At 37.9% G+C, this 14,455-nt stretch overlaps 1 protein-coding gene across 4 annotated transcripts in view; it reads right to left on the bottom strand.

Annotated features, from left to right (window-relative positions):
- SLC25A21 (solute carrier family 25 member 21) overlaps window positions 1–14,455 on the bottom strand; it is a 482,637-nt gene that overhangs the window by 187,191 nt on the left and 280,991 nt on the right. For all 4 annotated transcript variants that reach the window (XM_045450741.1, XM_045450742.1, XM_045450740.1 and 1 more), the window contains one exon: window positions 4,619–4,667. In XM_045450741.1, the coding sequence (XP_045306697.1) occupies window positions 4,619–4,667 (49 nt within the window). The remainder of the gene's footprint in view (window positions 1–4,618; window positions 4,668–14,455) is intronic.

Below are 14,455 nucleotides of genomic sequence, written 5' to 3' on the forward strand. Positions count from 1 at the left end.
CCTGATGTTACACAGATAGTAAGTGAAGAAGCAGGATTTGAACCCACGCTGCCTAACTCTAGAGCCAGAGTCCTTAACTGCCAGGTTATCCTGTCTCAGGGAGAGTATACACAAACACCAAGGCCCATGTAAGCTTGAAGCTGCTAGGGCCATCTGGTGCCAAGTGAGAGAAGCACCCTACCCCCAAATGAATCCTATGCAGGAAACGGAGAGTTGAAGGGAGACAGAGAGGAAGAGAGAGAGAGAATGAGAGACAATATGAGAGAGATATGATTATTTTATTGTTTTTGTTTATTTATTTAAATCCTTGGGAGAATACAAAGCTAGAAACTAACTTTGGTCTTTCTAATTATACAAGGACATAGAGTCTTTTGTCATTTATAGTTATGTGTTCTTAACCAGAAGGTTAACCCACAATTGTATACAAAGTTCTTTGCATCTAACTTTAAAAGAACCATAAAATAATGTATAGGCCTATCTCTAGGAAGAATCTCAAAAGAGACCTTGATTCTACCTAAGTGTCATGTATATAATAGCATCTCAGTCAAGTCTCCTCAGCTAACATAAAGTGGGACACTTACAGCCAGGCAGTTGCCATGTGGCTAGCCTATGCTAACATGGGTCTATCCCTGGAGCTATACTTCTATGAAGCAGATACACTAGTTCTTATATTAAGCCAGGTGCCACAGTGCCTAAAATCCTTTCATAAAAAAATTATTAATTATAACTTCTAATCATCTTTTAAAATGCAGAGTGAGTTCTTACAAAATTAAAAATGCATGCTTGAAACGTAAGTGCCCATCAATGGATGAATGGGTAAAGAAATTGAATGCACTATATACAGCAGAATATTATTCAGTCATAAAAAAGAAGGAAATCCTGCCACTTGTGACAATGTGGATGGATCTTGAGGGCATCATGCTAAGTGAAATAAGTCAGAGAAAAACAACTACCGTATGATCTCACTTACACGTGAAATCTAAAAAAAGAAAAGAAAAAGAAAAAAAAGAGAAAAAATGAAATTTATAAGTCTAAAGAACAGATTGGTGGTTGCCAGAACCTGGGGGTAAGGGGTGAGTGAAATGGGTAAAGGGGGTCAAAAGGTACAAACTTCCAATTATAAAATAAATGAATCCTGGGGACGTAACGTATATCATGGTGACTACAGTTAATAGTACTGTATTGCATATTTGAAAGTTGCTAAGAGAGTAGATCTTAAAAGTTCTCAGCACAAGAAAACAAATTTGTAGCTACATATGGTGTTGGATGTTAACTAGACTTATTGTGGTGATCATTTTGCAATATATACAAATATCGAATTATTATGTTATATACCCAACACTAACATAATATTATATCAATTACATCTCAATTAAAAAAAAAAGGGAAACGCACGCTTATGGCATCTCTTTCTCCAAATCTCACTAGAATGATGGCTTCTCAGTCCTGGTTCTGTGTGTCTTCAGACCCATTTTCTTGTTCCCTTGTTCTGTCCTGCTTTATTATGCAAAAAGACTGCCTTCTGCTAGGCTGGGTTTCCTAGGTTTCCACGGTTTAGCAAATAGAAGCACTGGTGGGAGACTGAAGACTGGGGAGAAATGAGAAAGCAGAGGATTTTTCTCTCTGTCTTCCTGCCTCAGGTAGTGAACCTGGCAATGGCTGGGGTTCCAGCTACAACTAGACAGATCTACTATGGTTCCAGCTTCACCAGGTAATCCTGGCCCTTGGGCTCAGGTAATACCACCATCTCCCTTGGCTCTCAGCCTGGGGTAACAGAATTGATCATTTACAAAGTTAAAAAAAGGAAAAGAAAAAGGAAAAAAAAATCTCTGTAAAGGATGAGTTTGGAAATGTGTTTTCATTCCACAATGAAAAGAATTAGACAGAAATAGAATCCAAAAAGAAAAGACTAAACTCCAAGAAGTAAAAATTTAGTTTGCTATACTTCTGCACATGAGATATTGTTGAAAATGAGCCATTTCCATACTCAGGTTAATTCAGAGTACTGCCTTTTAAGTAATAGTATCCAAGGATAGGCAAAAACAGCCCACAAAACAACTCTGAAGGAAGTGAGGTTTGGCATGGTGTATGTCATCTCCCACTTTGACAATGCCTACAACAATTTAGAATCCAGTGCCCCTGATGTCATTAAGGAAGGTGACATGCTAAAATTACCAATGCTGCATGGTTTCATATGTTGTCTCTTACAGTTTACAGTTTATCTTATTTAGAAATGTAGTCATCTCCTGTACAATATAATGGTGAAGTGATTTCAGCATTTAGTCTGTCCTATCTATTCCCTGTCACTTCTGTGTTAGTACCCAGTGAGATAGGCTGCCAATCTTTGCATATTCTACTTCTGTTGCAAAGTCAGTTGCACGTTATTTTGGACTTTCAGTTTACTCTATGATTGTGCCTTTATTCAATATACTTTTTATTGCTATACAGGTCAAATATCATCCCATATCAAATTCCCTTCTTCTTCAGGGCACCTGGATGAATTATATTTTCCCTCCCCTCTGAAGTTAGACAACAGCATGTGACTAATTCCAATCAATGAATGCTATTTTCAAAATATCCATGTAACAAAAAAGATGTAAAGCCCCAGTTACCTGGCACATCCATTTCAAGAAGTATTCTATTCAAACCCAGTACCATGAAATAATATAATTTTTGAAACTTACTGTGATGAAATTCCTACTAACTCATCAGACTGTGAGCTCTTTAGGACAGAGCTCGCCTGGAACCCACAGGCACTAGATACTTAATAAGTAAATGAATGAATGATTGTGTGACTGAATGAGTGACCATAATTTCAATAGCATGTCTTATTTAAATCATTCTTATCTCTCCTCTGTGCTCATTCGAACACGTCACCAATTTAGGAAATTAACCTTTAAAAAACCAGTTTATTCCTCAGTCAGGCTAGAAACAATATTCTGGCTTTTCAAAGGTTGGCATGCAGTCTAAGAAGGAAATGCCAGTGAGTTTTGCTTTCTGTTTCTGAACACTGTAAAAAGATGGGCCAGGGAGTGCATGCAATTTTACATTTGAATGTAATTGTGGCTTTCTTTCTCTGTTTGGGTTTGGTGACTTGAGGCTATAATGGACTGAATGTTTGTGTCCCCCCAGATTCATATATTGGACCCCTAACCCCAGTGTGATGTTATTTGCAAATGGGGCCTTTGGGGAGGTAGTTAGGTTTAGGTGATGTCATGATATTAGACTCGGTGGAGTGCTGATAATGGGGTTAGTACTCTGATAAGTAGAGGGAAAGATATCAGAGCTGCCTCTCTCCCTCAAGTGAAGACACAACAAGGAGGTGGCTGTTTACAAGTCAGGAAGAGGGCCCTTACCAAGAACCAAATGGACTGGCACTTTGATCTTGGACTTTCCAGCCCCAGAATTATAATAAATGTCTGTTGCTTTAGCCATCCAGTCTATAGTATTTTGTTATAGCTGCTCAAGCTAAGACAGGGCCAAATTCTCATCTTCTCTCATTTAGAAATGCAATATTATTTGCATGTCACAGCCTTGCTTTCAGTAGGCAGCTTAAGATTCTGCTGCCTCTTTAGGGAAATTAAGCAACATGTCCATTCAATGATCAGCCTGACTCTTCAAGTATTTTCTAACTTCGGCAGTGAGGGTCTGTTCAACCACCATTGGTTGCAAGGCACTGTTTGCTATTGAGCTCCAACGTAGGTACGCTGCTCTTAGGTTTGACACAATGCAAATAAATGGAAACTTTCACTAAACTCTAACAGCTTCCAATTTAAAAAATAGAGAGCTCAGTAATTCAGCCACAGATTTATTTTTAAAAATGCTCTAGATCATAGTAAAACCCATATGAATTTTTTTCACTTTTTTCACATGGTAAATAGAATTATTACACTGCCCTGATTTGCATCTTCCTTTAAGATCAAATGCATTTTCCTAGAAATATGGCATTTTGCACTGGCAAACGGTTGCCACTTTAAACACTATTTAAGAAGTTTACTTGAAATTTCATCTTTTTTTCAAAAAACATTTATTTATTTTTGAGACAGAGAGAGACAGAGCATGAACGGGGGAGGGGCAGAGAGAGAGGGAGACACAGAACCCGAAACAGGCTCCAGGCTCTGAGCTGTCAGCACAGAGCCCGATGCGGGGCTCGAACTCACAGACTGCGAGATCATGACCTGAGCCGAAGTCGGACGTTTAACCTACTGAGCCACCCAGGCGCCCTGAAATTTTGAAGTCTCACATCAAAATGCTGACTATTAAGTAGCAATCTGTTATATGCAATGCCTAATGAAAGTCTGCTGTCATAATTCACTGAAGTTCAGTTTTTACATCATTTTGATAAATTTATCTCGCTTACCAGCTTAGCCACAAATCATACCTAATGGTTGTCATGTGAAGTCAGTAAAATATCATATACCTTCTGATGACCTCTTTCCAAAAATGCTTTTCCCTATTCACATTTTATCTGTCAAATAGCATTTTCCTTAAGAAGTAAATATAAATGCCATTATTGGGAGAAGCTACTGGCCTAGGACAAGTTCTAGCATTTAGTGTTCTGACATCTTAATTTGGATATCAGCCAAAGTCAATAAAACTTGTTCATGCAGAACCTTACCTGGTTTTCACCACATCGAGGGGGTGCATCAGGCAAATTTCTACCAGACCTGAAAGACGATAAAGAAAAGTCCAATAAACACTTATGTAAACACTGGTTCTTGTTTCCTTGACCCCATTGATTTCTCAAGTATGAAGATTCAAATAAAACTTGGGGCTTTGGAAATGACAGCTCGTAGTCAGAGACTAGTAGCAAAAGACAAAAGTATGAGTGCTCTGGCACAAGCATCGAGGTGGGGCTGTAGGGGAAAGAAAATGCAAAAGGAATCAGATGTCCAAAATCCCAATCATCTAGGCAGGAACTATTGTGTACCATTCCATAAATGTCTGTTGAAGGAAATAAACATATGTCAAAGGAAAGGAGGAAAGAAAAGAAGGAAAGAAGGGAGAGAAGCTTGGTTTCAGCACTTCTACTGCCACTCACTAACATGACAAATCATAGCCTCAATCTCAGTGTGCATGAAATAAAGATAATGATGTCTTTTATCTCCCTGGGTAGGTATAAGGATCCAATGCATATTTAATACATTAATAGCTTAATAGAGAATATGTATATTAAGTGTTCTTTGCATGCTAGACAGTATTCTAAGCAGTGCCTAGTTTATCTCATTTAATCTTCACAAGAGCTTGCTGGGTAGCAGGTATTATTATTCCCATTTTACAGACGAGATCATTGAGGCACACAAAGTTAACAACTTGTCTAAGATCTCACAGCTAAGAAGTATGCAGTAACCTCATAAAAAGCCCATGATCTTAACCATTGCACACTTAGAATTTCCATACCTTCTTGCAAATCCATTGTAAAGCCCTCCTGCTGTCTAACTGAACAGAGAAGACTGCTCAATTACAAACTACTGGCATGTAACAATAGTAGCAGTAAAAATAGTATTATGTACTAGCGGTAGTAAAAATAATGACGGCAGCGATGGTCATTTAACACACAGTATCACAGGTATGCAAAACTACTAAGCAAGGTGAGTATGTATTATCTTCATCTTTACTTGAATATAAGCAAACAGAGGTTGACAGTGTTGGTTGATTTGCCCAAAAGCCATATTATTTTTGGGTAGTTTCTTAAACACAGACCACTTACCACTCTTTCCATTTGCAAACTAACTCAACTTGAGCTTAGCTGTGCTTTACTTCACCTTCCCCATTCCATATTTATATATACAAATGTCTCTTACTCCCCATACTGGTAAGGTCCAGTTAGCCCAAAGTTCTTATGTATTGACCCAAAACAACTGTCTTCCTTTGGCTGAAACTAACAGGATCCAATATTAATGCCTGTGCCACAGGTTTCCCAGCAGGAATGCTCTTTAGTGGTTGGTAACCAAATCACTGACCCAATCAGTCCCATTGTCTAGAGATGGGAGGAGAACGATGTAGGACAGCAGAGGCAACAGAATTGCTAGGCACAATAGTAAAGCCACTGGGCACTGTTTTAACTTCAGAATAAGATCTGTTACTCAGGATTGCATGGGTGGGTTTCTTACTTGCAACCAGGAAAGTCTCAGTACATTTCCTCTTGCTTTAAAATTCACATTCACCTTGAAGTAAGAATCAGGTGACCAGAGTTCTCATCCTGGTGCCTTCAGGGAATGAAAACTTACCCCTGAGGACATCAGTACCTTACCTGTAAAGGGAAAAGTTAAATGGTCTATCGTACCTTTAAGGTACTATATGTTTTACTTATAATTCTAACTTAAATGTTATTACATTAGCTAGAAAAGGATAAAGCTCTAATTTCATAAATGGGACTTACCCTGGAAACGGAGACGTATAAAATATAGTTCTTACCAAGCAAGAAGCTTCTATTAAGTGCACTTATGTGCATCTCATGAGCATAAGGTAGTAAGATACTCAGAATCAGTTTAGCAAAGCAAGGACACAGTTTCTCCTGCTAACGTGGCATTAGAAAAGAAGCAACATGTTAAACACCAAATAGCACTAGTTGATACATTTCTCAAAAAATTTACCACAGGAACTAACAATCCCAACAACTTATTAAAACCAGTAACAGAATTCATAGAATCTATTCACATTTATCTATACCTATTTGCAAAATTTTCCTCGTTTCCTGTTTGCTAATGGGCATTTCTGGTAGTAAGTAGGTAACTACCTTAGATTGTTATAGTTTTCTGGTTACTTAAAATTCTTTTCCAACCTCTAGTATGCACCGAAACATTCATTTTTTCCAACAAGCTTACATTGGTTATCTTTTATGTGTCTGGCACTGAGGATAGAGTCTAGTGAAAGGAATGGACACACAAGAACAAACAATAATGCACGGGAGGAGGTGCAATGGTCAGAGTTTATGGGAACACAGCAGAGAGAGGCTCCTGATCCGGCCTGGAGTTGGGTGAGAGGTGGAAAGGGATTCGAGGCCGAAAGAGGACAGAATGAGCATCAGGCATGGAGGAGACACTGCATACAAAAAGAAGGAAAGAGGAAAGAACAAGATAAGCATTGCAGTAGCTGAGGGTTGAAGGCAGGACATGGCAAGAGATGAGGCTGTAAGTGTATAGGTCAGGGTCAGATTCATGTTCAGGCATTTGTAATTCATCCTACAGGCCATAAAATGCCAGTGAAAGATATTCTAAAAAAATAGCTCTTTGGTTGTTTTTTATTTCTTAATGTATCCATGTTCATTGAAGACATTCTGAGGGATTTTACTTTATTTTAATTTTGAGAGAGAGAGACAGACAGACAGAAAGAGTGCAGGAGCGTGAGCAGGGGAGGGGCAGAGAGAGAGAGGGAGAAAGAATTCCAAGTAGGCTGTGCTCTGTGAGGACAGAGCCTGCAGTGGAGCTCAAACTCACAAACAGTGAGATCATGACCTGAACCCAAATCAAGAGTTGGACGCTTAACTGACTGAGCCACCCAGGCACGCCTATTTTATTTTATTTTTAAAGTAGGCTTCATGTCCAGAGTGGAGCCCAACACAGCGCTTGAACTCACGACCTTGAGATCAAGACCTCAGCTGAGATCAAGAGTCAGATGCTCAACTGACTGAGCCACCCAGGTGGCCCATATTGAGAGATTTTAAGAAGAAGTGAGATATTAGCCTCTGTTAACATGCTCTCCCAACAATCTAATAATATGTCTACTAATCCTCCCACTGTTCCCAATCACACATTCACATACAAACATGAGCACTGAGGCTCCAACTGCTACCCTTTGGTTACCAGTAAAAGCATCATCTCTCATCAGAGCATAGGTGGCCCAATGTCTCATGTACCTGTAATGCCCATCTATACAGCTACCTACTAAACTGTAACTTGGCCAATAGGAAAGTAGGACTTAAATTATCAAATGTAATTTGTCCAGAATCTCTTGGTTGTTCATTCATTGTCATCTTTAATCAAAACAAGTAATCTTGAAGAATTCAAGTGAGCAGCAAAATGCATCATAAGCAGAAAGGACAGATATGTTGGCAATGATATGGAAGTTTTGGTTTTCAATCAGAGTTCAGAGTTAAATCCAGATTGACTCAGGGTGAGAATGGCTGGTTGTTGGGTTGTTGTCCTCTACTGGGTAGCTAGGGGCTGTGAGATTCTGATAATTATTGATGGAAATAACCATAAAAGTAGAACAAGATGAATCATGTTGTCATAGGCCTAGATGTGACCCCTGGAAACTGAACTGTACTGTGTACTATTTGGCAATTCTATTATCTAGGATGAAGTCATTATCTAAATAATGGGTTAGAGGACACAGATTTAATGATTTCTCTTTTCTCATAAAACTCAAAGTTTAACATAGGCAAGAAGATGACTTTGAAATTGCCAACTCAAGACACACGAGTCTGAAAACAAATGAGACCTAGAAGTTTTGCTCTCACAACTTAGCATTTATTAAACTCACCAGCCACAGATGAACGCAAAATAAAAAGGTTCAATCTCCTCTACCAATGCATAATACAAAAATGGTATTGCTAACTATCAACCATGGAACCAATTTCCTTGGGAAAAAAAGGTTATAACTTCATGATATTTGAGAAGGAATATGAAAAAGAAGTGAGAACCTACATAATTATAGATTTAGACCAGAGCTTTCCTTATAACTCTTTCTGGTTGTTTTTCAAATTAAATTATGTGCTTGATCTTCAAACCAGAAAAATAGACACTTTAGAGATAAAATATCTTCAAGATAGGTTTATTTTTAAATGTATTGGACTATCTGCATCTTTTATTCATTTTGTGGATTAAAAGCACAATCAAAACTTAACCAAAATACAGTAAAAAATGTATAAAAACATGTTTAAAAAGTACATTTTCCAAATAACATGCTATATATAAGGAAGTTCAAGATATTTCATTTGTTATTTTTGAGGCAATTGCTTATTTATCACAGTAACAAGCTAGCAAGAATTGCTATTATATTTATTTAAATTAGATAAAAGACTAATTCTATAAGGCCAGAATTTATGAAAATTAAGAAAGCCCAAAGCAGGTTGATATTGTGAATTTATCATATTGTAAATGTTTTCATTGTTCTTACAGATCCATGCCACTTCAGTGACCATGACCATTTCTGTATGATTCAAATGAAACTGGTAATGTGACCCAGTCATGAGCACAGAAAGGTATGGGCTAGCCCCTGAACCTTACCTTGGGGTTTCCCCTAACTGCTCCCTTCTTTCAATTGGCTTACATACATGATTTCACCTGAACCAGTATTGCTGGAAAAGGACTAACATGACCTTGTCGTAAACCGTCTCCCAGCCTCCATTTTTTTTTCTGAATAGGACTCTTGGCCTATTTAACCACAAAACTGTACTGAACATGTACCCCATCCTCTTCGTCAGATTTAACCTGAGCCCACATCTTTTCCTAAGAAGAGTACAGACACTATCATACAGTGATTTAATCATGATTGATAAAAGAACAGTTTCTTCTCAGTGTTCAATTCTCTGGGCCTTTCCTTTTTCTCTGAAATGTCCTGTAAAGACACACACACACACACACACACACGCACACACACACACTTCTTCCAAGAATCCTACTTCCCTTCTGATCTCAATTTGGGCAACCATCTTACCAGAAATCCTCGGGCAAAGACTGTTAGTTGTCCCCTAATATTCATCCCCTCCTTCTTCTTCCTGGCTGCCCAGAATAAATATTGCATTTTCCAGCCTCTCTTGCTCGTAGGCATTACCATGTGAGCAAGTTCTGGCCAATGGGGTATGAGTGAAAGTGGTTTGCGCACTTGAATACTTGAGCTTCTGAGAAGACTTCTAAAAATAGGGAGGCTGTTCCTTTCCTCCCTTTTCCTCCTTCCTACTGATGGAATGTGAACCTAGGGTTGGAGCAGGTATCTTGGACAATGAGGTGACTTTGGGCACACAACACAGCAACAGGACAGAGGCAGTCTCTAAATCATGGAGATCTGATCTATCTACCTCCAGGCATCCATGTTGGAGAGAAACGTCCATTTCTTTTAAACTACTGCTATTTGGGTTTTCTGCCATTGTACCTGAACCTGAATCTAACTGATATGCGTGCCCTTTGTTGTGCTCTCACAGTACCTTGAACTTGTGTTATTACATGGCACTGCAACTGTGTTTTCTTGCCTAAAAGCTCCAGGGGGACAGAGACTCCACCTGCCTTATTCACCTTTGCATCCCATCACTTTGCATAATGGCTGGCACTCAGCAAGCTCTATAAAAATTTGTTGAATAAATAAATTAAAGCTGATTAGGGTTACTGCCTCTGCCATTATCTCAGGCAATTCTCAAGATAAACTGAACTGACAGCTATTTATTCTACATTTATGTCATTAGTTTGAGTATTATACAAATAAGCAAGTAAGGACAAGAAATGTTGGTAAAAATTATATGAAATAAAGTACATTAAGTACTTGAATACAAAATTGCAATATTGTTCATCACATGCTCAGATGTTCAGCTATGTAAAGAAGGCAACCAACCAGCACCTGGCTGATTGACAAATAATTCTTGAGGGCTGTGTACATGCTAGGTGCTGTGCTAGGTGCTGGGGACAAAGCCTGAAGCACCATCAAGGGTGCCTAGAAGGCTGAAGGATTTCAAAGGTGGGCACAGGTACGACACATTGAGAAAGGCTTTCCAGGTAAAGGGAAGACATTGAGAGAGAATAGCAATCTGCATAAGACTGTTTCAGGCCCAGGGATTTAGTGCTGCTATTTACAATGCAAAATATTGCTATTTAATTTCTGTATCAATTCTAGTCTTGCATAAACCTTTACTTTCATCCCAAATTGACAACTGTCTTCAAGGAACTATATCATGGTTCTTATAAAACAAATGGCAGAAAATACAGACACATATTTAACAAGTTTAAAGTAAAATTGTAATTCATCTGTAGTTTGAGTGTGCTTTATATTTGAAATTACTTGTCCTTGGTCACAAATCTGACTTCTGTAAGGTAGAGACACTTAAAAAATTACATATATATATATATATATATATATATATATATATATATATATATCAATGTATCTATTTCCAGGAGGCAGTGTCTACAGTTCTCACCTACTTGCCCACGACCACCAACAGATACCTCATCTCAACGATAGCCTTTTTCCTGAGAGCTGAAAGTAGAAAAATCACATAGAAGGCATCACTTTCCAGAAAGGATGGGATTGTTCTTTTTCATTCTAGAGATTTAAATGCTTACAACATAAAGCAAAAGATCTTTTTTTCCCCCTATCCCTTTACATTCTGGGCCACAGAAAAGAGACATTGGAAAGTGTCCTGCTACATTGATGGACTGATGACCACAGGACATATTTGACCCCTACTGACTCCTAATGGAATCCAAAAGTACAGAAACCTAGAATGCATCCCTGTGCTTTCCTTCCTGGCCCACCTCTGCTCTCACTCATGAACAGTGTTGCAATGGGCTTCAGTAACCTTTTTAGCAACGGGATGGGAGAATGTGGAAGACAAACTGGGTCCCTGAAAGTAGATTCAAACAGAGATTATTAAAGGCAGTGTTGAGTGATCTTTCAGTTAAAGGTCTTAATTTTAACTATAAACAATGTTTTTATACATTAATCTGTTCTAAGAAACATTAGAGAACAGAGTATTCTAAATTTACTCTGCCATCTTATCACCAAGTCAAGTCATTGTTATCTTTCTCTATGATTCCATTATATATACCAGTTCTAAAATATTTAACATTATCAATTATGTTACATTACAATTCTATTACATATATCAAGAATAGCATTTATCATACCAAACTATGCCTAGCAATGTACAGAAATATGTAACGGTCTTTTTATACTTCTCCCCTACCCCCTACCAGCCATTGTAGTATTCAGCTCCAGATATTATAGTCTATGTGAAGGGCATCTCCTGGACTTGTGAAAATGCATAGTCAAATACAAACCACAGTTCTTTGCGAAGAGGGAGTATTGCCTTTATCGGCCCACTGAGTAAACAGCATCAAATACATGAAAATCATTCAAGAAGTTCTCTATCTACACTCACTCCCTTGGCGATCTCACTCCAACCCATGGCTTTAATCACCATCTATGTGCTAACAACTTGTCAATTTACATTTTGAGTCTAGACTTCTCTTTCAAATCTAGACTTAAGTATCTGATTGCCTATTTGGCATCTGTGCTTCAATATCTAACAGACCTCTTAAAATTCACATGCCTAAAACTAGACTCTGGACCCTCTTCCTTCCCACCCCTACTAAAACAAAACAAAACAAAACAAAACAAAACAAAACAAAACAAAACACAAAGCAAAACCAATCTGCTCAACCTTAGACTCACTGTGGACTCCTCTTTCTCTCAAAATCCTATTCCAACCTATCAGGAAATCCCATTGGCTCTACTTCAAAATATATCCAGACTTCTACCTTCTCTCACTTCCTCTACTGCGCCTACTCTGGTCCAAGTCATGATCATCATTTCTCAGCTGATTAACTGCAACACCTCATTAACAGGTCTCCCTCCATCCACCTTTGACCCCTTCCATCTGTTTTCACCCAGCAGTCTGAATGATCCTTTTAAAGTGGAAGTTATTTCATGCCATTCCTCTGGTTAGCAATGGTTCCCCATGTCTCCCAGAGAAAAGCCATATGCAATCCTGGCCTGCATTCCTTCTCTCACCAATTTTCTTTCTACTCTCTCCCTCACTTTTTCCACTCGGCTACACTGACCTCTTCATTATTTCCCAAACTTGCAAGGACTACTTCAGCTTTAGGTCTTTGCACTTCCCATCCCCTCTGCCTGGAATGCTCTTCCCCCAGTCTCTACTTGGCCAACTACCTTCACGCGGTCAATGAGTAACCCTGACCACTCTAACAGAGAAGCCTGCCCCTCCTTACCCCAGCACTAATAAAACTCTTCATGCTGGTCTGTTTCTTTTTCTATAGGCTGTATCAACTTCTAACAGAGTACATTAATTACTTATTATATTTATTGTTTTATATCTGTCTCCCCCAGTAGAATATAAGTTTCACCAGGGCAGAGATCTTTATCTGTATTGTCCACTGATATGCACTAAGTACCTAAAACATGCCTGACACCTAGAAGTTGCTCAGTAAATATTTGCTGAAAAAAGAAATCCCATTATATAAAATCTACAATGATAAGATTCCTTTTTAGTGATATATAGAAGATAAAGTTTTAAGAATTTAGTGTACAGAATGAGAACTCACTCAGTCATTCAAGGAATCAATGATAATGCTTTAAACAGGGAGTCTGGTGGTAGGTTCCGAGTCCACACCTATCCCTAAGTAGAACTGGATTATTCCAAAGATAATTTTGGCAAGTAACATTTTATGAAGCAGAAAACATTTCAACATCTCTGTGAATCACAAAGGAATAGCAATGCAGACAAAGAATTGAGGCAGTCAAATCCCCAAGATGTCAGTTATAAGCAAAACCTATGTTTTCCTTTTATCAAACCAAAACTCTTTGCATTGTTCTACAGTCCCTTCCTTAGCATTTTCAACTTAAATCTAAGACTTCTCTTTTGTTCTCTCAATTTCTAACCCTGTTTTAACCATTACCCTAAATGATTTTGTATAATATGTTTAACTCTTGAAAATATAAATGAATCTTTTTATTTTTTTAAAAAGAACCACAGAGGAATAAATGGTTTCAAACTGTGCAAATTTGAAATTCAAAAATAGAACAGCTACAGACAGAACTGATATTTTTTCATCTACTCTACTAGTCAAGCAAATCATTACAACATCCTATTTGATAGCCTGCCCAGAAAATGTGGTAGCCCTACTGAATTATAAGCAATGTGAGACTCATAAAGGGAAATCAAATATATTATGCTTTCCCCTAATAACAGTTAAGGCATACTACCTTTGTGGCACAGTAAATTAATATTATGCACACTGAACTGGCCAAATAGGCAATGTGATTTGGCAGGTTTGAAAGATGCTGTTAAAAGTTATGCTTTTGGGCAAGCCACAGCCTTTCTTGAAAAATCTTGAAGTGAATATTTTGAAGTTTACTGTTAGCATGTATCTTTCTAAAAAAACTAACACAAGCAAGGCTTGTTAGCACATATCTAAATGAAGTACAACACTTTTCTTAGTGCATATCCCTTGTTCATACAGAGTTTATTATCTGAGTTAAGAATTTAGAAAAATATATTTTAGAGGTATAGTATATGTATATATTATGATCCAGAAATCATAGTAGATTCAGCATATACAAAGGATGAAGAAAAGTTGAGGCAGAGTTTAAAAACAAGTGAGTTTTTTTAAATCACCCTTTGTATGCAAAGAAAGATTATGAAAAATTATGAAACTAATGAAAATCTCACTTATAAACAAAGTTTTTATATTAACTTTTTAAACTCCATTTCAGCTCAATG

This window comes from Leopardus geoffroyi, chromosome B3 (genome assembly GCF_018350155.1).
Source record: "Leopardus geoffroyi isolate Oge1 chromosome B3, O.geoffroyi_Oge1_pat1.0, whole genome shotgun sequence".
NCBI classification, from domain to species: domain Eukaryota; kingdom Metazoa; phylum Chordata; class Mammalia; order Carnivora; family Felidae; genus Leopardus; species Leopardus geoffroyi.